The following is a 25,259-nucleotide window of genomic DNA, read 5'->3' as shown; positions in this document are numbered from 1 at the left end:
AGTAAGGGAATATTCTTCAGAAGCCCAATAAGTGGCTGTTGAAGCTGGTGTTTTTAGTTAGAGGGTATATCTCTCTGGATGAGACTGGGTGAGCCCCATCTTTTAAATGACCCTTCTGCTATCCAGATTACTAAGGTAACAGACAGTTTGGTCTGAGCAAGTTGGCTCCGATTACAAAACTCCTACCCCACAAGGGCTCCAACTATGGAGTCCTGGGTGTGTGTGTGTGTGACAACATCCCCTCCCAAACAAAACCAGTAACAGATAGAAAAATGGAGGAAATCCTATACAGGCACAGAACCTGGAAACTGAGCAAAGTCCAATAGTCGAAAGCCGAAAAGTCTGAATACCTCTATTCGGGTATCCAGGGATCGGCTATCCAGCTTTGCTTAGATTCCTGGTTTTGCTATTTGGTCAAAATTACACCCACCCACCCTGCCAAGTTTATTTTCAGTTTGGTAAGCCCAAAATGCAGAGCCCTATTTGGGAATATTATACCAGGCAATTTGCAGGATCACAGTCCAATTTACAGCATGCGCGCACAAACACACAAATAAATATCTTATTTCGCAGTGTTATTAGTTCTGTTGATGCTGAGGAATTAATGGGTATTCTTCCCTATTGATTTTCCCACAAACATTTCCATGCGCACAGTGAGAAGATGTGTACAGAGTTGCCTCATGACATAGAAGTCAAAAGGAAAGTCCTTGGAAGCACAAGTGTTCTCTGTTGAGGATCCACAATTTCATAAACATTTGGGAGATTGCGGGGGGTGGGAAGGCTAAAGTTATTGTTTTTTCAAAATGCACAAGCTACCTTTAAGATTTCCATTTCCAAACCCAGCAGAAACCAGGGATGTTAAGAAATCTGCATACATTTGCTATCAATATTCAAACTTAAATTTTTGGCAATGACTTTTCTTTTTGTCAAATTGAACCTCTTTTTCCCCAATTGCCTCTCTTTTGATTACCCCTAATATTATGAGGAGTTTTGTATCTGTACACTATGGCAGCTGGTAACCGCAGAACAGATATGCTTGATTACTACGCCTTGTGTCTTCATTGGGTGTGTCTTTTAAAAGCTGCGTTCCGAGCCTGCTTAGGCACTCCTTTATTTAAAAATAAATAAAAATAAATAACCATTCCCTGCTGATGCTGGAAACCTAACTTCTTAAAAACCTGAACATGTAGTTTGGCTCCCAGTATATTATCGATGAAATGGAGCTAGGCTTCCTTAGTCAGTGATGTCTCCAAGAGCCAAAGCTAGATTTCACTGAGAAGTTTCCCTTGCCTTTTACACTGCCATAGGGCCATTGACTATTTCTGCCATGTCCTCTCTTTGCATTGTCTAACCGTGCATTCCTGAGGGGGAAGCGAGTCCTCTTAGGAAGCGGCGTGACCTTGCAGCCAGTGTAAGTGCATCTAATCACGGAACAAGATGCACTTATGCTGGCTGCAAGGGCAGTTCTGTCGGCCCCGGCATGTGGGGGCGTTCCCAGGGAGTTCCTGGGACGGGGTGGAGGGAGGAGCCGCTGGTAGGCAGCTTCCTCTCCCCTTTTGCCCCATTATGCTGGTGCCGAGAACAGCGTTGCTGCGCCTGCTTTTTATCAGGCATAGCCTCGTTGTTCTCTATGGGGCGAAAGGCCCCATTTAAAAAACAAAAGCCGTGAAAAGGCTTTTTTCCCCCGGCATACGGCAAATGGCTTTAGGAGGCGGCTCGCCTGCGCCTTCTCCCCGCCGTCCCCATACGCCGAAACTCGGGAATGCACAGTTAATGTACTTGTGCTGGGGATTTGTTTGCCCTGGCCTCATCTTTCAAAGGAGGCACAAGGCAGAATTGGTTAGGGCTGGAAAATCTCCAGCCAGTGAGGAGGGGGTAATGAGTGACTATGTAAGGAGCTATACCCCTTTCCAGACAGACGTGGGTTAGCATATTTTAATAAGCAATGATGTAGATCAGCCATTTAAATAAATAAACTAGTTGAACCCATACAATTTTCTTGTGTCCTCATTTGGGGTTGCTGGACCAAATAAATCAGTTTGCTATTTCTGATGAGGGTTAGAGTTTATTGTCTCTTAATGACATCAAAGCAGGGAAGAATAGGCTCCCCTCCTTGCTTAAAGCATTTGGAAGATATACCTGTTTTTTGAAGGTAGTAGAACCTAGAATTTCTTGATAGGCAGCAACCCTAACTTTGGCAGATATTAACCGTGTGCAGTGGAATATGTGACAGTGCTATGTGACACTAAAGTAGGCCTAGCTAATGGGAAACATGGGGAGAATTTTTCAGTCATTGTGGTTAGGATGTTATCTTTGTAGACATGTTTAACAGCAGTGACAAAGATGGATAGGGAAGGTGCTGCTAAATGAATTCATCACTGGAAATACAGACTTTCTCCCTAATGGAGGGGATGAAAGGTCACTACCTGCAGTTCTCATTGCAAGGAACTGATCTGAGTGCACTTCATGTGCACCTAGATGTGGTATATGTAGAAGGATTCCCACATATATGTTTATGTTATGGGCCAGCTTTATTCACTGTGACGGTGAAAGTATTTATGCCGAACAGAGAAATTAGCTGCCAACAGAGTTTCACGTGCCTCTTGGCATGCATCTTGAAACTGAGCCAAGAGCTCAAAAGGCAGTGTGAATCTAAAGATACTAATGACACCATACTACTTAACATAGTAACACTTTATGTATTAATGACAGTAATTGCTGTGAAAACAAAAAAAGAAATCCTTATATATGAATGGCTTTGTTTATATGAGAAAGCTGCTTTTTAGGAAGACCTCTTAGTTTAATAGAATGTTATTTCAGCTTAATTTAGAGTAGCTTCCCCCCCCCCTACACACATACACCAAAGTATATTCTGGTTTCACAGACAGATAATGCATCATTTAAAACAGACCTAATCTCTTGTCAATTCTGTTACTGCAGTTTGTCTTTTGACACACTTGGATGCAAAGCCCTTGACAACTTTATTCCATTATGTGCTGTTATTTTCCAATGGCTTTGCTGTATTTCTTCCTAGGTTTGGCCCATTAGTATTTTCCTCAATTCATTTCTACTCAAAGATTTCAAGCATCGGTTTCAGACAGCCCATTCCTGAAGGTGGCGGGGTAGATCCATGGAGGCTGGAAGTGGCACAGCCGCGCTGCCTTTTCATAGGCTTCCCAGCTAACGACAAGAAATTGAAACAGTTTTTAAAAGAGGGAAATCCCCCATTGCAATCAGTGGGGCTATGGCACTAAAAAATGTGGCGTAGCCATACTGCTGTGAGAGGGGACATTCCTGGGGTGAAAGGGGTTAGAAAGCTGCCTAAAGGCAGTTTCACCCCCAGGAACCCCCCGGGAACATCCCTCCATGCCAATGCAGACTTTCCATTCTAGGAATCCCCTGATGGCATGGCTGCACTGGTGGAAGGGACTGGCACATCTCCATGGCTCTCCAATGCCAGCTTGTTTGCCCTCCGGACAGCATAAGTGCCCCTTATCCCAGGTTCAAGGGGCACTTATGCTCGTGCAGGGTCACCCTGGCTCCTAAGGAGGTTTGCCCCCCCTTCAGGATTGCAGCCTAAGACACCATGACAAAGCATTAGCAACAGCAATGGTTTGTGCATCTCACCGAATGATACCCAGTTTAGGAAAAAAAATCTTCTAAAAATCTATATGTTCATCTGGTTTGTATACTTTTCTCCAGGAATCTGGCATCTTCCTTAACATGTGTTCATATTATATATTGAGATCCTGTTGTTTTAGTAGCTTAATGCAGTAAACTATTTAATTTAAAAAAATGGGTTATTTGAAAATAGGGGTATATTCAAAGAGGGCATGGACAATAACTTTTCCAAATTGAGCAAATGAATAGTAAATAGTGATTATCAGCTCAAAGGAGTGATCTAGAGCCACTGTGCACTGTAAAAGTCTTCTTCACCTAGATAGTTGCCATATGCTTCCAAAGAAATGAGAGCACCAAGAGGGAATATCACACTTTTGGAAAATGATATATCTGTAGTCACCAGATTGACATTTTGTTAACAATCTACACATTTTGGCAACAGGACAGGAGTTGTGCTGTCATGGTCCTTATGGAGAAAAAAATATATTCTTGTAAGGACATGAATCACAATTGCTCATTCTCTCTGGGTTACTTCAAAAGGTTAGCATGAATATACCATTGTCATTAAATGTTCATAATACTCCCAAGAGTATTAATGCATCATCCCTTAAGTAGGTTCTCAGGGAACCCATTAGCGGATACATTCATTGCCATTATTAATCCATAATGGTTCTTATTTCAAGTATAATACCTAAATCACCGTAGTGGTAGTAGATTTTTAAGAGTAATACGAGAAAGATGCAGATGTTGGAGAGTGTCAGCTAGCACACACAATTTTGGGTCCTCCATGTGAGAACTTCAGGAATGCATGGATGTTTGGTTATAACATTGCTAGGAGGTGCTCATACAGAATATCTATTTGTTAGAAAATAGTGCCTCAACATGAAAGCCATGTGGGTGGCCACTGTAGTTTGCACAATTGTAGTGCTCAGAAACAGATGTTTTTGTGTGGACTACTGGGCACTGTGAATCAGCCAAAAAAGCATTAAGTCTATGAAAAGTCTAGAAAACAAGCAGCTCTTACAGGCGACTTTCTTGCAATCTCTGAGGTAGTCTGGTCCAGTGAAATATTCTGATTCTAATGGGCTGCATTGATCAATTAAATTCATTTATTTCATGGAACTCAGCTGGCTTCCATGGTGTTCCTCTAGAGCAGTGTTTCTTAATGTTTTTTTTACCCTTGTGGAACCCTTAAAATAATATCCATGTCTCAGTGGCCCCTCTGCATATGATTTACATATGATTCATCACTATTTCTTGTGGAACCCTTAGCAATTTCTCACAGTACCCTAGGGTTCTGGGGAACCCTCGTTGAGAAACACTGCTCTAGAGGATGACCCAAGCCCAGACCGGTTAGGTCTAAGCAAATTGCAGTGTCCTGTTCTGTGAGATATAAGTTTGTAATTGTGGGCTAAGTCTGACTGATTTCAGTGGGGGGGGGGGTTGTATGTGTGTGTAATTCACAAAATCTGGACAATTTTAAAACCATCAAATTTACTTCTATTTAAGTTAGGGTTTTTTTCTTGTTTTTTTTTTTTAATTTGATGTTGCTGTTCTGTTCTTTTCAACTGCTGTTACCTCCTTAGTTATTCCAACTGGGTTTACACCACTTCCACCACCATAATTTGGCCCTATCAGTGATATTTTATTGAAATCTTGGTAGTGATCTTTATCTTCTTGGTCTTTATCTTCACAGAGGCCTTTATTCTTCAAGAACCTCTCTGTCCAATTAACCCATATCTCACAGGATTGTGGGAGGATCAGATAGTGTTTCGATTTACCATATCTTTTCAAACTCCAGTTTCATATCTCCATAGAGCGCTTATTGAAGCTATTATGCAGGATTCGGCAAAAGAGTATTTCCCATTTGGGTTAGGGAGAAAGGAAAACCTTCCAGTGCTTTGAACCTTTTGATATGCAAACCAAACACCACAGAGATGAAATGTCTTCTTTTTTGACTCCTGGGAGGATGATAGGTTTTTCAGTGCCAACAGTTGTACTGAATTGGGCATTGCTTCTTCCTCTAGAGGAGGACAAGATGAATAAGTGGGGCTTTTTTCAGGCAGTGCAATTGAGGGACTCAAATTATTTCTAGCAAAGCATATTGTCAGTTTGAAAAGTGAGCTTCTGCTACCAGTAGTTCAGTACAAGAGATGACAAACTCTGCATGTCCAACAATATATCATAATAGTATAACAAAATGTGTAATTACGCTGGCATTCGTAATATGCCAGTCTTTATTTATTTTTGACCTTTGGTTGTAGGGTTGATGCCAGAGCCTTTATTAATCCTTCTTGTTTGCCATAGAAACAATCTGGTCTCTGTACAATTTGGATTTTCATTACTTGTGGTCTGGTCTCAAATGGAAAAGACACTTTTTCCTCTGCAGACTATATCACTTTCTTGATTTTCCCATTTTTGTTAATTTTAACTGTAAGTACCGAATTCTTTAGAGGATAATCCATGGAAATGACTTAGTTGAAATATATCTACTGTTGTTGCACTCTTTTTTCTCTGCTGTGTAATACACACAGTTATTATTTTCAGAATCCTTTTATTATATACTATCATCTCCTCTGAAAAGCCAGGGTCTTATGTTCTAGATGTTACTATTATCCCTTAACTCTGAAGCTGAAATGCTAATTTGGTGTCTTCTATCCTACATGAGCAAAGAAGATTTGCTTTGGATAGTTTACTAAATCTGGGCTCCTTTGCCAATCTTACTGTTGTATATCTCCTTTTCCCTAGGCTATAAACAAACAGGTAGTAAGAACAGCATGTACGATTATTGTCTCATCTGTAGCTCACAACAGACAAGTCTTTAATGATGGCAGTTTTTGAATCTGGACTGGGAACCACTGCAAGGGAGGACAATTGAGTTTTCCTTTCCTGGGATATTTCAGTATTCTGAGTTGCATACATGTCCTGGCATTTTTATTTTTGTCCTGATTTCCTAGGTTTGTTTCCTGGGTCCTAGAGCAGAGATTCTTCCTCCCACCCCCAAAATCTATTGAAACACGAGTTTTCCCCCTAGAATATGCAGTTTTCACGTTTTTTTTTTTAAACTCCTGGCCTCTCAGATTGAAATACTGTGCCCATCTGTCAAGGGGCCAAACAAAGTGTGAATAGTATTTTTTATAACGTTTTCAAATTCTTAATACATCGCTGGGAATACAAGTGTGGTAACCCCCATTGTCTTGTCTGTTAATGTGCTCAATCTCCAGGTTTAGGTATCCACATTAAAAATTAGATATATTGATAAAAGATACTTTTGAACTTTATTCTTATTGTTTGCATATTGCTTAGGCAAAATTCATAGACACTAAAATACATATAGATACTTGATGAAAGGATTAGGGACAATTATGTGGCTGTGTAAACATGTTGGATTGTCCATTCACTTTTTTATGTAGTTCCATTTAGTGAGGAAAATGAACTATGGCCTAATGTCTCTTCAATCATTTGCATGGTAGTTTTGACTGCAAATAGCCCAATGATCACTTTGTTCACCTAGGGAGGAGCACCTGGCCCTCTCACTCGTGATCTTTAGAAGGCCACTGAAGACAGTTTTGTTCATGATGGCATTTGATTAGTTGATTAGTTCTTCTGCCTACTGGCAGTCTTAAATTATTAATTTTAACTAGTGGATTTTTTCTATGTATTTATGTATTTTATTGCATTTTGTTATTATTTATGTTTTAAGCTGGCTTGAGTTCCTATTGTTGTGGTAAACGGGGGTTCGGGGGGGGGGGAGAGAGACCCAAGACCATTGTTTCAAGAAACAGTTATCTATTTGGAGCAGCTGCGACCCAGAGGCCCTAATGGGCAAAAATCTCTGAGTCCCAATCATACTGAGGAAGGGATATTTATCCAAATTCAAGATATGACAGCCATCAACATTCAGGCCATATCTGATTGTAATACAGACAGAGAGGCGGCAGTATAGTAACAGTTTCACCCAGTTATGGTTCACTGTAACCCTCCGTGACTCTTGCCCCAATTCCTTAGCACACAGACACACAGAGATACCCTGCCCAGCAACAAGCTATTCCCTTGCTGTCCTAATACATTTCAATACATTTACAGAAAGGAAAAGAGATTATTACAAATTGCAAAATCAGTGGATCTTCCATAGTCAGGGGAAGTCTACCTTGCTGTCTCACTATTAAGGTAGAAAGGTGGATAATTAATGTTTTAAATAAATAAATGTAGTCTATAAGGGCAACTTGAAACCTTAGTCACTGAAACTTTCCAGCAAAAAAGTGATAGAAATGTTCTAGAAATGGTCTAGTTGATCCAGGAATGTTATCTGATCTGCCTCCCACTGTGCTTTCTATTCTTGAAAAAAAATGTTGACAAAAACCATTTTGCTGTTGCTTTCAGATTAGTGAAGTAATTGAGTCTTCAAAGCCACATTTAGGTTGTGGCTATTTTCATGTTCACAGCATCTCAAGGATCAGCTAATTTTTGGCAGCTTTTGAGCATGTTAGCCGATCTGTGGTGGCATTACTGTAGGGAAAAACAACATTTTAAGGCAATGGAATAGAACATACTTATTAGTAATGAAATCTGTTGGATTGAGCAGGAGATGTATTTTAACACTTGATACAAACATCCTAGGCTAAAGAACCAACTAAGGAAAATTCTGTCCTTCTGCTCTTAAAGTGGGTTGCTTGTATGTTGATATCTCAGAAGCCTAAATGTGGACAGGACATGGTAGAAAAGAGTAATGGATAGTTCTATCCTTGAAGAAAAATACAGGGCTTGGGAAGAGCCTTGTACCTCTATCACATAGCTACCAATATGGTGAGAGCTGAGGGCTAGGCAGTTGACCTGGAAACAGAGGGCAGTGCCAAATCTTCATCTGGTTGGGGTGGGAGTTTGGCAGGCCCAAAGGAAAACTGGTGTTGCTTTCATCTTGAAGCCTGAAGAGGGGAGATAATTGGGCTAGATGACGCAGAATCCTGAGCTCAATTATCCTTTCCGAACAATTGGTTCATTGTTGAGTGTGATTATGCTCCTTTTGGGTTCCAGGAGATGGAAGAGATTGGCTTCCTCAGAGACCAATGCCCTCTCCCATGGCCTAGTGTCAAGGAGGGATATCTGGGCCTCCTTGAAAGGGTTGGGGGAGAGGTCATTGAGCTCCTTCCAGCCCAGTCTCCCCACCCATCAAGTGTGTATCAAGTGGAGTTTTGATACACACACGTGCACACACTCACAGTTTTTTGAGGGTCATTACTGGTTTCTTTTATTTTTCCAAATTTCATCATCATCATCATCATATTTTTATTCCATTGCTCCTGTAAGGAACTCAGGACAGCGTACTTCATTCCCTTTTCATTTATTCCGATAGAAACCTTGTGGAGTAGGTTAAAACTAAGAGATCATGTCTGATCCAAGGTCACCCAGTGAGCCCCATGGCAGAGTAGGGAATGAGGAGTTTGAGCCTGTGTCTCCACACTCCTAGTCCAGCATTTTAGTCAGCACATTTGAACCTCATCTCATGACAAGGAAAATGCATGTGGGAAACTGAAAGCTCATGCAAACCAAATTCATATCACAATTGCAGTTTAAATATTCAAGAATCTGATTGGTTAAGTTCACAGTCTGCAAGAAAAGCATGGGTTGGGAAGACAGAAAGTGCTAAAGAGCTTTGAAACCTAATTTTCTGGCACAATTGGAATCTGTTTTTATAAAACTTTCATGTTACCTCTATGAGTTAGGTTGATGAGTTTTGATGACTCTCAGTTCAAATCCTAGCGTATTTGTTGCCTGTAGGTACCTGTTCTATCATCCTAAAACATTTGTTGAGATCAATGGCTTAGAAAAAAGATAGTATTTAGCCTCAATTCCACATCATGGCAAAAGTTGTACCAGCAGTTGAAAGCTTTTTTAAAAAATGTGCTTTTAGTATAAATACATTAAAAGGAGACGAGAAAAATTCATTTTTATTATATACTACATGTAATAGAAAACAGTGAGATATGTGGGCCATAAACAACAGTACCTTTAGTTCAGTGAGACAAGCAGAATATAAACCTACCATCACATATAAGAACAAGTTCTAACTTCATTGAACCATTGTGACACCAGACAATCAAACTTTGTGATATCTCCCCAGATCTTCTTTTCCATATTATATTTGTTCCCGTGGTTTCCTCTACTCAATATCTAACAGATCCATATAATTAAAAATTGCCTCTTTAGCAGTCTCATTCAGGTTAGACCTGTTACAGTATATAATAAAAGGACACCATGCCTCAGTGAATTTATCCTGCAAAGTTTTATTTCCTTCCCAGAATTTATTATATGTAGTTTTTTTTTCCCCCATGAGCATCATAAACCTTACTTTCAGATCCATGTCTCCATCTCAGGTAACTTTTCCTGTTTCCAGCCCTATGCTATTAGCAACCTAGCTGCTGTAAACAAATATCTTAATTATATGTCTCGTTTTATCTTGGATTCCTTCTGGAATGATTTTAAAAGAGCTTTCTTAGGATCACAAAGTAAATTTATTTGTATGATTTCATTCACAGTCCTGGATATTTTTGACCAGTATTTTTGAATAATCGGACAGTGTCATGTGGTATATGGGAAGGATCCTAACAGCCCATTCCTGAGAATGGGGCCGAAAGTTGTTAGGAGGCGTCATGACCTCGCCGCTGGCGTGAATGCATTTGCATGCATTCACGCCGGTGACGAGGATAGTCCTGGCAGCGGCCGAGCACTACGGACCGCCCCTCCCCCCTCCACTGGAGCGGCCTCTCCATGGTGACAGCAGTGGCGTGGAGAGGCCACGCTGGCACAGGGGGGCATTCCGGGGGTGGGCCGGGGGAGGAGCCACCAGTTAGGCGGCTCCCTATCCCCATTTGGCCACTTCTGCCGACTCCGGGAATGGCAGTGCTGCACCTGCTTTTTAGCAGGCGCAGCCTCGCTATTCCCTATGGGGCGAAAGGCCCCAGTTAAACAAAAAAAAGCCATGCCTCTTCCCCGCCGGCCCCGTATGCCTCAGCTCAGGAATGGGCTGTAAGTGTTTATTGCATCTCCAGCACAGACCCAAGGCTGTAGGTGTAATTTTAACTGTCATCCAGTTTGCGATATCATCTATACATAGTTTGGTGCATATTTTTTCCTGGTGAACAAACCTAAATGTGTCCTACACTACATGTGAGGGTGTTAAAAAGCAGAATAAACTGGAAACTGTATAAATTAAAACGAGAAAGAAAAGAGAAAGAAAATCAGTGTACATGAGAATCTGTGATACATTCTGTTGGTCAGTTCACAACATGATACTGTGCTGCAGACTCCTGCACATGCTTTGGAGTTATAGAACAATGTAGGCTAGGGCCATGGTTTGCCAAAGTCTATAAAGCCATAACTACTGGCCCACAGAAACGTCTTCCATGTTACATTCTTCTCTCTGGTGGTACAAACAACTGGACCCAGTGTCCATATTTAACCCCATCTCTTCTTTCTTCTGAAATGTGCTTGTGCACACTATTTTCACTGTACCTGAGGAAGAAATAACACTTTTCTATAAAACATTGTGCTTTGAGAGCTGAAAAAAACATAATACATCTTACTAATGTGTGCTAACTTCAGAGAAGACCTTCTTGAATACACACAATAAATAAGGTAGAACAGTTCAATTTTCTTTGTTTTTGTCTGACCCGTAGTGTTCTTTTCCCGCCGACTGCTTTGAGGATTCCTTTTGACTATCCACATGTCAGAAGTTGTCTTGCTCTCCCCGCACATTTTCCCCCTGCTTTCCAAATTCTGGCTAAAATAGCATCTGGAAAACATGGGCAAAATGTGTGGGGAGAGCGAGACGAGCGAAAAAGGCATGTATAATCAAAAGGAAGCCCTGAAGCAGTCGCGGGGCTGACCATGGGGAAACGTCCCTGCATAAAAGGCCATTATCAGCTATTAGAATGTGGGACTGATTCTGACATTACTTCTATGCCAGGACACTGCTCAGTCATTCCAGTTCCCAGAATTAACGGGAAGAGGAACTAAGACTGTGCTTCCTCACAGACCTTAATAGAGCACTGTATTCACCGTAAAAACCTGGGACTGCTGATCTGGCAACTTGTATATATTTGTTCTTCCTCCAAGGAGCTCAGGATGTTGTCCCTTCCCCATTTTACCCTCACAACCACCCTGTTGTGAGGCTGTTTTCTTACTTCCATGTCTTTTGTATTCTTGTATTCCTTTCCTGTTCCTCATATTTCTTCTTGGTGTGATGCTTATTCAGTTGCTCCTGATGCTTTTACTTATTCACATTCTTATCTGCAATATCTCTTCGTCTTCTGGTGACTGTGCGGTTTCCTCTCTGGACACTGCACAAGCTTGTCTGCTTCACAATTTTGCTGTTTATGGTGCTTGTCACATTTCCTCTTCCCAACCTTGGTGGTCTTCTTCCCTCCATTATTCCTCTCTTGCATTACAGCAGTTGGGGCTAGATCATAATTTATTTCCGTTTTTTTCAACATTTATGTTCTACTCATATTTGAAAGTTGTGCCCTCTGCTAAGCAAACAGTTTTCTACTCCTATTCTTTTATAATCTTCATACCATGCTGTCTCTTTTTTGTCAGTTCTCTTATTTGTATTCGTCCTTTTGGTGCCCTTTACTTTCTTTGGCTTCAGGATTTTTATTTGTTGATAAAAGGGGCTTATATTCATGCTGCCCCCCCGCTTGCATTTTTATAGACTTTTCCATTCAGCCCCCTTCTCTGTGTGGAATTGTTTTTATTGGTAATTGTGATATTCATTCTCTTCTTTCTTCTACTAAGGCTGCTTGTTTATTAACATACTTATATTCAGCCATCAATATTATTCTGACATTTAAATCTGTGTTCCTTCTGTTCTTCCTGGTCATCATAGTATTTTAAAGTCCTTCCTTTCTCTTGCTTCTTTTCTACTTTAAATCAGCTGTTATGAAAAGAGCACTTCTATAAATAAATAAAAAAGAATAATTTGAACTCTGCATGTAACTTGAATGGAACTTGAAATAAAATGAAGGCTGATTTATGAGAGAATTTTTGAATGTCAAGTCAACCATGTCACACAGCCATAGGTATTCAGCTAAGCCGGGTGGGTCTGTGGAAGTTCTGAAGGCTGCGGCTTCCTTTATTGAGTCCATTGTAGGGTTGTACAAAAATAAAAATCAGTAAATTTCAGGTTCGGGTTTATTGGGCCTGGGTTTTTTTGGTATACCTGAAATAAGCCGAATATCCATACCAGTAAAAGGGTATTTGGATTTATTTCTGGGTTTATCAGAAAAAATTGGACCCATTATAGTCTACTGGGATTTTTTAAAGCTCCTGTGGGGGCATTTTTTGAGGTAGAGTTTCCAAATTTACAGGGTAGCTTCAAGGGACTCTCCTTGCATGAACCCTGACGTTTGGTGAAGATTGGGTCAGGGGGTTAAATTTTATGGGGTCCCAAAGGGGTTGCCCCCCTCCTCCATAGAGAAGTATTGCCAACTTTACAATGCTTCTCTATGGAGGAGGGTGTCGACCCCTTTGGGACCCCATACAATTGGACCTCCTGACCTAAACTTTACCAAACTTTGGGGTTCATGCAAGGAGAGTCCCTTGAAGCAACCCTGAAAATTTGGGAACTCTACCACAAAAAATGTCCCCCCTCCCGAATAATTTTTAAAGTACTGACTTTTCACTGTCTGTAATGGCCACATCCGTACCCAAGAGTCTTGGGAAAACTCAGTTTCCCATGAATGCTTGCAGTGTGCCCACACAAAGCTATGGGTAGCAATAGATTTGCACAAGCCCACTGCAAGCATTCATGGGAAACTGAGTTTTCCATAGAGAAGCGGCTCGACTTGAAGAGCACCTTCCATTGATTGTCTGACCTAGTATAGCTACTTTGCAGATCCAGACTCTCCATTTATTTACCCAGTTTCTTTGCATAGATGCTCAAAGTGACTTACAATAAATTAATAGTTCAGTACTCTTCAAAATAATCTGGTGGTTCTGGGCAGATCCTCTGTATTTCGTGTCTTTGTGTCTTTGCTGCTAGTTTTTGTTTTATTTTGTCTATGTAAAACTTGGGATTTCAGTTTTGCCAAATTCTTCTGGCAGCCACATATATTATGGGAATCACAGAGAACATCAGAAAGCATTACTTAAATGCTCCACAACAGTTTCATCAAATTTATCAAACTCATATGCTCTCCAAATGGCCGATGTCAGTTTTTGTAGTGGACTAAATGGTAACAATCTCTGAATATGGAGTTCTATTGGTTAGATGGGAAGCTGGGTAGAGTCAGGTCAGTTGTTAAGTCTCTGATACATAATCTCCCCCCATCCTTCTTCAGTCACTGGTTCTTGGTAGTTAAAATTTGCTGGCTGAGACGGGGAGGATGTAGAACTATTAATGATATGTTTTACAGTTCTAATTTCTATAATTTCAGTAATAAGAAAAGTTCCATAAATGACGTAACAAAAATTGTAACAAAGTTTGAAAGTCTAGAAAGTAGCAATGACAAACTGACAATTATCTTTTGGAGATAATTGGAGTAGAGATTTGGGGAGAGGGCAGTTAAGAGTATGGCCAGGACAGGACATTTTGTTTTGTATCTTGGATATAAAATTTCTGCTGATAAATCTTAGATGTTTTCTAAAGTATGTAACATAACCAGGATGTTTGTTGATTAGTCTCTTGTGTCAGCAGAATATAAATGTAATGCTATTTGGTTTAAAATGTGGTTTAAAATGTCTCTCTCATACTCGAGAGATTTATACCCTGGCCTACTGCAGAACTGGTGGTTTGAAATTTGGCTGTGAATCTGTTGTATTTTTCAGTACAAAAGAAACCTGGTATATTTCAACAAGGTACTTTTTTGCTGTTGTTTTTATTTCCTTCCATCCTGCAACCTCTTAAGGAGCTTCGACGCAGAATTCCAATGCCGTGGAACCAGAAAAGCAGGTTGACAACACTGTGAAAATGGCAGGAGTTATTGCTGGCCTCCTTATGTTTGTAATTATTCTCTTGGGAGCAATGCTTACCATCAAGAGGAGGTAAGTCTCTAAAATAGCTAATGTGCTTCACTTCGGGGATGCTGATTATTATGCTTGCCTTTTGCTTAAAAAATGTAGTCCTTCAGTGGAGATAACATAGTCATGCTCACGTGGGGGAGTGGAGGCTGAAGTAGTGTGAGTTTCTCCCCATAGAGTTTAAGATATTTGTCAAATACCCTAAAGGCCTTTTTCACATATATCACTGAACTGCATGGGAGATTTCTTGTCCATGGTTCTACCCTACATGACTGTAGGTTATGTCTGACTATCACAAGCACTTGGGTCAGGGAGAGGAGCGAATATAATCTTTCCCATTTGTGTCAGATCTCTTCCTTCTGGCTTGGTGAGGTTGTGAAGGAGTACAACATACTAGTCATTATTTTATTAATACAGAAGGATGTACGGATGTATAAACAAACAGTTCAGAGGTCTTGGGTTCTAGACCCCACTATTCTGCCACTGGAGAGATCCACACTGCAAACTTATATTTGGTTATTCATTCCCTCTTCCCAGAACATCCAGACAACTGTAGTTTTGTGAACTTGTACTGGAGAATTCCTCCTGAAAATTCTCAGCACCTCACATAAACAATAATTCCCATGATTCTTTGGTGGAAGCAATGGCAGTTAATGGGATATGATATATATAAAAAACAATATAAGTTTGTAGTGTAGATGGCTATTTTGTCCTACCTGAGCAAGTCATTTCACCTAGCTATAAAAAAAGAAAAGAGTACCTCATGGAGGTATTTAAGGAGGCTAATAATCGAGCACTTCCTCTCCCTCTGATGAACAGTAGTTTATATGTGCACAAACAATGCTATTAAAAATAGTGTGTCTGCTGTATCTACTGCGCAATGTTAAGGTGTGATGATACCTTGTGCAAACTTTATGTTCTGTTGTGTGTGTGTGTATGTGTATGTGCATGTGTGTGTGTGTGTTTTGGAGAACAACAAATTGATTTGTAGATATATGTATGGTGTTTCCCATCTGATTTTTATATGGCATCTGTGAAATGTGTGGGATTTTTCAAAAAAACCTGCCTTTTTATTCTTTTTTGAAGGAGCGGTGCAGTAGACCCAAGGTGATTATCAATAACCTTCTAAGTGTGGCTTGACCGTGCATGCTCACTGACAGCCATTTCCTCTGGACCATCAGTTCCGATGGACCGTTCTTAAAAACTTGCCCAGGAAAGAAGGGTTGTCTGAGGATTTGTTTCGATTCATATCTGACCACCACTTTCTGGAGTTGTTGCTGGCATGTGTTGGAAACAAAATTTTGAAGCAGTCCATCTTTTTTTTTGCATCTGTATATGCTTTCTATGTGAACCACTGACACTCACACTCTGAACCAGCATGGCATGACAGCTGAGTCTTCTTTCTCTCATTCTATGACCCATGCCTGTCATACATTGTGAAGTAGTGATTCGGTGAAGCCGGCCTTGTCTAACGCTAAGGAGACATTTTTTGTCCTCGTTTTATGCTTAAGTCACTTTTTGACTGTATGTTTGTTTGCCAAAGGGCAATTTCAAAGGAAGCCCATAGTCCACCACATCCCCAGCACCACAATGGTTCTGTGAGTTTGCACACGCAAGTCGTTTTCTGTCTTTGGTTGTGACTAAATGGAGTATTTTAAGTGTAGTCGTTTCACTGCTTGATCACGGCAGCAATGTGTGTGTTTTATATGTGGATGTTTTTACCTTGAGACCCATTCCGCAGGGGCAAAGGAAACCCAAAGGAAACCATTCCTAGATTCTATCCAACACACTTCCCCCACTTTCGCTTTTTAAGAGTTGTGCAAACAGATTTACAAAGGCAACCACTCCGTCCGCGTACACGTACTCGTAAAAGAAAATCTGATGCCCCCATTTGCCATTTCATAGGGGATACTTAGGATCTCACAATCTCTAAATTTATTTATTTAGAAGATTTCTATCCTGCCTCTACAGGGAACCAGTCTGAGGCAGCTTGTGTACCTAAGTATGTTACTTATGTATGCCTCATATAGCTGTGTTTAAAATTCAGTCCAGAATGCCCTAAATATCTAATACTCTTAACCTTTTCAGTACATTTTCTAATCTAAAGGGAACTAAAATAATCCCATGTATCATGATAGGATTTTTTGCAGTGCTAAACTAAATTTTGGGGCTTTAAACCTGTTGCTCTTTGTTCCACTCCCTATTAATGCTAACAAAACACCATGAAAGCAATAGCTGGTATAGAAATATGAGTCATGTGTAAAGGAATCACTGTATGTGGAATAGCATCCCACCTTATTGTGTTTGCCAAGCTGGTAGTGTTTCCATGTGCTTACTGATCACTGTCCTATTGTGATTTCATGTTTTTGTGGTGATGGGACAGGGGAAAAGATGGCTTGAACATTCTTCACAGACAATTATTTAAATTGTGTAAATAGAGTCATGGAGTTGAAAGGGATCTGGAAGGTAATCTAGTCCAATCTCCTGTTCAGGGTAGGACTATGCAACTACAGCATCCCTGACAGGTGGCCAGCCAGCTTCTGCTTCAAGACTTCCAGTGAAGGAAAGCCCTGGTCATCCCAAGGCAATCCTTCCAATGCAGAACAACTCTTAGCCAAAGTTTACTTATTTATAAATTCCACCTATTTGTTTGACTCCTCTCCTCTGAAGTAAGAGAGAACAAGCCTGCTCCCTCTTCTGCTTAACTTCTGCTCCAGATATATGAAGACAAGTCCCTCCATAGTCTTCTCTCTTTAGTTTAGAATGCAAAGTGTCCAGAGTAAAATTTCAAAGAATAAGGATATTACAAGAAAAACATCATTAACTGTGCTTGATAGGACCACAAATGCTCACACTGATTATTTAATTGCTACAATTTACTAGATTTTGGTTCTAAGCCTTTGGAGGCAGTGGTTTAAATCCTATTCTGTGTAGGCACAACTGTTTTGACTGATGGGAACTTTGTTACCTCACCCTTAATACTGCAACCTGCTACTTTATGAGATCCTTTCTCCAGTGGTTGGTGAACCTCCCTCCCCGAGGAGCAATGTAGGAGGCAAAATACGGGTCTTCGGGGTAAATCAGTGAGAACTGCTTCTACTTCCACTAGTGGAAAACAAAATTAGGATTCAAGCCAATGTGTCTGCGTTTATGATACCCTTCATTATAGTCCTAAAGTATTATAACTTCACACTGGAGTTGGGACAACAGAGAAGCCCTGATTTCATATAGTGATTTGTACAGGATCGTAGTCTTTAAAGATGACTTACTTAAACTCATCATCTTCATTGACAGGACTAAGCATCATAAGTTCAGTTACATATCCGAAAGTATTTTTTTTTTGGTCTTGGCTAGGGTTGTGCAAAACTTCTGTTTTATTCTCTGATTTTCCATGCCATGGTCTCAGATATCCACAGAAACTCACCTTAGCATCAGCCTTGTTTTAGGATCTGCAGGTATAAATAGGATGCCCACTGGAATATGAATACAGATGCGAGAGCTTCCATTGCTTTCAGTGGAATAAACTTTAATGTGGATGCTATCCCTTGCTTTCAACGGGAAGTACAAGCCTATATGAAACATCTGGCTAGCTTGAACCAAAGGTTGCACATGCAGACACTGATGTTTCCCCCGATGAAGAAGAAAATCAACAGAACCTGAAATGTAGGCCCCTTTCAGATTACCATTCTAAATTGGATGTCACCCATTGTTGGCCCATTTCCGAGTAAAGCGATTCAGGGATGGGTGTTCATACAGCTCATTTCAATCCATCTATGAGCTGTCTCTAAAGTGCACTGGCCAGTTCAAATAGCACCGCTGTTGTTCTCCTGCCTTTTTTGGCGCCACGCTCTTTTCTGGCTACAGCGACAGGAATGTCAATGGTGTTGCTATAGCACTATAGAGCTATGACGGTATAGCGCAAATCTTAGATCTTTTTTTTTTAAGCTGGAAAAGAATGGTGTGCAGAGGAAGGCCGAGAAAAAACAGTGATCCTTTTGGAAGTGCGCCAGACAGCTGAAATGACACACTGAAGTGATTCAGAAGTGCAAGGAAGAACTGAAAAGGGAGAAAACAGTTTTCATTAAAAGTGGCAGAGCCCCACGATGCCGACAGGATGTAAGCAGCTTTGTCTGAAAAGGTAAAAAGAAAAATCTGTTCGCAGCCGGGAGCCAAACTTTGTGTCTGAATTGACACAAAAAAATTAGTTAGCAACCCACTGCTCAACTGGATTATAAGGGCAGTCTGAAAGGGACCAATGTGTCAAAATAATTGTCTGCAATGGAAGTTGAATTTGCCAAATTACACTGTAACATCCCTAGTATCAACATACTCCTGACGAAACACTATCTTACTAGCTGTGATATGCCTAGGTAGTTAGATTAGACAACTGGTTGCAATATTTTAACTGCAGTGTGATTATTTTTTGTAAATTAGGGTACTCTGCTAGACAAAGCCTTTGAAAAGTTATAATTTTTGTAAGTTTGGAAGAGGCCTGGAAATCTTAAATTATCAAGCCAGGTTAAAACTGGGTGAATCAACAACTGAGCAAAATTCTGACATCAAATCCCAACGTTCTCCATCAGGGCTTCCCCAACGTGGTGGTTAGGGGTGCCATGATGCCCACTGCTACTTCTCCTCGTGCCCCAGGGCTTTTGGGAAAGTGGGTGGGTCCATTGTAAAGCAGGGCTTGTTATTGGCTGCCCTCATTCAAATGAATGGTTTTTGCATGGCTGCTGCAGCCAGTGGAGGAACAGAAGGACTGGCAAGCACCCAGGCTTCTGGTTCCATTTTCCCTTCAGCCTTCCCTTTTTTGCCATTGCCTGCCTCTGTATAGCAACCCTAGGCTTCGTTGGTGGTCTCCCATCCAAGTACTAACCAGGATCAACCTTGCTTAGCTTCCACGATCGGATGGGATCGGGCTAGCCTGGGCCATCCAGGTAAGGGCAGTTGGGTACTGAAGTCCTATTGAGACGAATGTTTTCCAGGGCTATCTCGCTTGGAAACGGATGCAAATTTAGAACCATATCGAGATGAAAAGCCAGCCTAGGATATTGAAGGACTGCAATAACGTGCACATTAAATGGATTAAGTTCTTTAGAGAGAGAAAACTGCAACCCTGAATAAATAATTGTAAGACAGAGATTTGTCTTTGTATTATACAAAAACAGGCACACACGCACAGCTTAACCACTTTGAATTCTGGCTTGCATAAAAAGAATAATCCCTCAATCCATAGAGCAGCGAGTACAAGATTCTCTTGTCTTTCAAGGCAATGAGGCAGAAAAGTAGTAATTTAATTAGACAAACTTGAGGCACTACCTTCAGACATCAGAGTGACATCTGCTTGTGGCCCAGGGCATTATAGCTGATCAGTAATAGACCCAATTAATTTAATTTTCCTGAATGTAGCATTTTGCTAACCAAATGAGGGAATGATGGCAGTGTGGGCCTGTATACAGGCAAAATGTTTAAGGGCGAAAAGACACACTGCCAAGACAAGTAAACATGACTGAAATTAGGGATGGGTGAACAGTCAAAAAATTCTGTCTGACTGACAAACACACTTAAATCGAGACACTTCTTGGAAGCTTATAATTACCTTAGGAAATGCAAGAGGTTCCTTGTTGAATATTAGCACCTTAGATGTGTTTGACAACATTCAAGCCCTGTAGAATTAGGAAATTAGTCTATATTTTTCAATTGAATAGCTGCACAGAAGCCTAACATTGAATAAATAAAGGGAGATGCCAGAATTTGCCCACTTTTCATAGGAGTTTTTTTTTTTTTAATGATAGCTTCAGGGCCAAATTGTATTTACAAACTCGCAAAGTCATATCCTTTGGCCCCTGAAGCCATTGTGTGGGCTTCATGGCTGTTGCTGCAGCCTCCCTGGCTCTAGTCTAATGTCACTACTGTTCCCTGGACAAACTCATAGGCCTAGGAGAGCTGTCATTGTTAGAGTTTTGGACTAGGGCTGGGGAGACTTAAGTTCAAATTCCAGCCCGGTCATGACGTTCGCTGGGGTTGTTTATGCATGGGAGTTTTACCTGAGGTTCATTGCTTGCTGGACCCACACTTTCCTGTTGGGAATCTATGCACCAGCAGTCTCCAAGCTCAAATCAAGTCCACAGCCCTTTAAATGCTGCTTTGTAATTGGCTTACTTTGTAGAGCTTACTGTGAGAGAAAAGTCCCCCCCAACCCAATTGCTGCATAAAAAAGCATTTTAAGAACAAAAAAACAAAAAACGGAGTAATCTGAAAGGGGGGGGGAGAAATCCAAACCTCGGTTTAAAAAAAGCCTTTCTTCTGCTCAGAAAGAGCTCTGAGGAAGCAGGAAGTAGGAGGCATTTGAATCCCCGCCTCTTTACACGCTGCTTTGTAATTGGCTGTGAGAGAAACAAAGCTTGGGTGTCCCGCGCTTTGCCTTATGCATGGGGATTTCACCCGGGCTGAGCTCAGAAGAGAGGGAAGAATCAGGTTAACAGAGGAACAAATCCAAGAGCAAATCCTTGGATTTGCGAGGGGACGGCAGCAAGGTCATCTCTAATGGATGGAAAACTCATGCATAATTCCAGGGAACAACCGAAACAGACCAAGGGCAAACGTAAGTGAAAGTACCCATGCATAAACGACCTGGGCGACCCTTGACCAGCCAGTCTCTTTCAGCTTGACCTACCTCAGAGGGTTAAATGTTTAGGAGAGAGGGAGAGAAGAATGAGACTGATGAGACTGATGAAGGAGACTGAATGAGACTGATGAAGGAAGGTAAACAGAGAAAACAATCCACCTCAGTCTTCCTTTCCTTCTCATTCTCTGTGACATTTTTACCAGGTCTACATATTGTCTGGATAGGAAAATTCAGGAGGTGAATGATTACAACAGCATGTTATCCAGTGATGTGTGGCTCCTACCTTTGTCATGAATTCTGCTTGTCCTCTCAGATTACGAAGCAGCCACTTTGCTTTTTATTGAATTTTGTTTACACAGCAAAAAAGGGAATTACAAATATTGTAACATCTGAAAAGATGGTAATTACTGTGTGAAAGATATCCAGTTTAGAACCCCATGGATATTCTAATGACATGCATTCATTTTAATTGTGGGAACAGGTCAATATGTGCTAATGAGTGGGTCAGCCCCTTACAGAGGGGGGAGATTCATCTGTGCATTTGATTTGAGTAGGGCTTTTTTGTTCCATTTTCTGTCTAGATGGAACAAAGTAAAACGGTAAACCTGAAACAAAGGCCTTTCTGCCTTGGCAAAGCAGGGGTCCCCAACCTTTTTGAGTCTGCAGGTACATTTGGAATTCTGACATGGTATGGTGGGCACAGCAACTAAATGACCACCACAAAATGGCTGTCACAGGAGGCAGAGCCAGACACAAAATGATTGCCACAGCTTAGCTTCAGTAACACAGGGTAGATCCTTGTGCTGTGCATCATTTTTAAAAATCTGCACAGCCAATCAAATCTTGAGTAGTCATTTAGAAGCCGCACCTCACCCCACCCACTAACTAAAAACACTTGCCAGGTGTCAGAAAAGATTCTGGTGGGCACCATGGGATCCCTAAGCACCACGTTGGGGACCCCTGAGCAATACCTATGTATGTATAAAGTGCCGTCAAGTCACAGCCGACTTATGGCGACCCCTTTTTTGGGGGTTTTCATGGCAAGAGACTAACAGAGGTGGTTTGCCAGTGCCTTCCTGTGCACAGCAACCCTGGTATTCCTTGGTGGTCCCCCATCCAAATACTAACCAGAGCAATACCTACTTCAAGGAAAAACTCCAGACAGCACAGGGGGCATAATGGCCTGCAGTGAGAGGGAGAAGGCAAGGAAGTTATGCTCTGTGTGGATCCAAGTCTCTGTTTATAACTAAGTGTAACATCATCCGCCAGCCGGATCATGCCCCACACAAATAGAAAAAGGCTGCTTCTTCTGTATGGGCTATCACTTGAAAGACTATAGTATCCTCCACTCCAGTATGAGAAGCATATTCCATGAGCCATCCCATGCCAATGGCGAAATGCATTATTAGTCTGCTAAGGCAGCAACAAAGTAATTACCATGAGGTATCACAGGAATCTCTCATTTTTGATAGCAATGGGACTAACATCCGTAGAGAACATACCATTTAAAATTTAATTTTAGCTGCACTGTTCCTTGGATTCTTCAAGAAACTCTTTCTTGTGTACCGCTCTTAATGCTGATAAAATAATAAAAGCCATCTTGCAAGGCTAAAACAGTCTGACTAAAAGGCTGATTCTTTTGCAGCTTCAGCACATTTCCCTTGTACATTTGTAGTTAAACATGTGCCCTCTAAGGAAGAACTCTCACTACTCTGCAGATTCTAGATGTCACAGAAGAAGAAGCAGGTCACCTCCCTCCCCCCAAGGAAGACGCACCAAAAAACAACAACCAACCAATCCAAAACAATGGAGAACCAGAATTAGACAAGTACTCAAATCTTTGTGGATATAGCATGTACACAAATATTCTTAATGAGCGAAATAGTAAATGGATAAGAGATGAACTGTGCTGCATGTGGTAGAGGAAGAAAGTGGGAAGGCCATGGTAGTGGTGCAAAGGAGGACCAACATGTGGGAGCCAAGGAGGCAGGTGGGAGATTAGGGATTCCCTGGACTTCCTTGTTACCCGAGACATTTATGCACAGGTGGTGATAACATTTTCAAAGGATTAAGCAAGAACTTGGAGCACAGTCTAATGTTCTAAATATGAAAATAGTTGCTGACATACCCTTTGAGATTATATCATACATATATGTATATTTTTCCAGCGTGAATATTTTGCAGACATTGTACCTCCAGATCTTGAAGACCTAGCACATAGCAGGAAAACATGAATGAGACAATGAGCCCATTCCTGGGGGGCGGGGAGTGAACTGCGGTGGCCAGGACAGCTTCCCAGCCACCACGAAGGGGGGAAAGCCTTTTCCCCAAAAAAATAAAACAGGGAAAAAGGCTTTTACCCCCACAGGGGAAAGCAGGCCTGCGCCACACCGTCCTGGGAGGCATTCCCTGGGTGAAAGGGGTTTGGAAGCTGCTAAAGGCAGTTCCACCCTTCAGAACTCCCTGGGAATGCATCCTAGGATGCTGGCGCGGGGATTTGCGCCAGGAGAACACCACTGGAAGGCACCCCAGCGCCGGAGACATGCAATACAGCATGGTGTACTGGGGCCGGCAGGGATGCCTTCTGCAGTGGTGTAAGGGACCATTATCTTGGGATAACCAGACACTTACACCGCCTCGACATCACATAAACTCCTAAGCCAACTTGTTCCCCCTTCAGGAATGCACAGATATAGGTGGAACTATAGGAGCTTTTGATATAGTGATTAAGAGCAGTGGACTCTCATCTGGAGAACCAGGTTTGATTCCCCACTCCTCCACATAAGCAGCATACTCTAATCTGGTGAACCAGGTTTGTTTCCCCACTCCTCCACATGAAGCCTGATGGGTGACCTTGGGCCAGTCACAGTTCTCTCCGAACTCTCTCAGCCCCACCTATATCACAAAGTGTCTGCTGTGGGGAGGGAAAAGAAAGTCGATTGTAATCCACTTTGAGACCCCTTAAAGGTAGAGAAAAGCGGGGTTTAAAAACCAACTCATCCTTTTCTACTTCTCATCATTTCACTTTTCTCTACTATTAATAGCACCCCATATAGAGAAGAGTCAAGTGAAGAACTGTGCTAAGAGAGTAATTTACAACACTGTATATTTTTTAGTCCTTAATGACAGGGCTGCTGCTTGTTCTGAGCCTCTTAAGCTTTGGCCATGAAAGTCATTCTCACAGAATCTCCAGTCTCGTATAGCCACAGAGATCAGCACAGTCAAGTATGGGCTTGAAATATCTGTCATGCTTGGATTTCAGAATCAAAAATACTGAACAGCACTGTCCTTGTTCCTGAAATTGGAATTGTCCTTACTAGTTTAAGTAGGGTTGCCAACTTCCAGGTGGTATAACTTATGGAAAGAAACGTGTGCTGATACAACGAAGTTAAGGAAATAACAGCACCAGCTCAAAGATGTATAGTAATAAGTAATTTACCTTAGCAGTACAAACATAAATCACGTGTAAATGTTAACACAAATCGGTTACTTCACCATCAGATCTCCTCAATAATAATCATCAAAGTCCAATGCCAATCAGACGAATAGCATAAGGTTCCAACGAAAATGTCCCGAATTGGGAAATACAAAACTGTAATCCAGTATATCAATTGTAGTCCAAGTCCAGAGACTTTCCAATAAAGTAGATAGGTCCAATCCAAAACGGCACCTCCGGATAGGTGATCGTTTCACAATATGAATTGCTTCTTCAGTTGATTTGTTTTGCCTTGATACACATACTCCTTATAGATAACGAAATGCTTAGTTATAGGGCACAAAGACCTCTGTAAAAACAACATCATGCAATGAGCTATAACATGCCTACAAAAAGCCATCCTAGACGTCCAAAAGGAAAAAAAGATCACAAGTTTCAGCTTACCAGCAAAGGACCAGCCATCCCTTACGGTTCCTCAGGCTCTGCCTTGGCTGGTACCGAGTGCAAAACCCTTGTTCCTGAAATTGGAATTGTCCTTACTAGTTTAAGTAGGGTTGC

At 41.3% G+C, this 25,259-nt stretch overlaps 1 protein-coding gene across 1 annotated transcript in view; it reads left to right on the top strand.

The window, feature by feature from the left end:
• The window catches only part of PTPRT (protein tyrosine phosphatase receptor type T), a 764,724-nt gene that overhangs the window by 613,665 nt on the left and 125,800 nt on the right, over positions 1-25,259 (top strand). Inside the window, exon 15 of the mRNA XM_056844110.1 lies at positions 14,526-14,661. Coding sequence (XP_056700088.1) covers positions 14,526-14,661 — 136 coding nt within the window. The remainder of the gene's footprint in view (positions 1-14,525; positions 14,662-25,259) is intronic.

Source organism: Euleptes europaea, chromosome 2, assembly GCF_029931775.1.
Source record: "Euleptes europaea isolate rEulEur1 chromosome 2, rEulEur1.hap1, whole genome shotgun sequence".
NCBI lineage: Eukaryota > Metazoa > Chordata > Lepidosauria > Squamata > Sphaerodactylidae > Euleptes > Euleptes europaea.
This window is presented reverse-complemented; position numbering and strand designations above follow the sequence as displayed.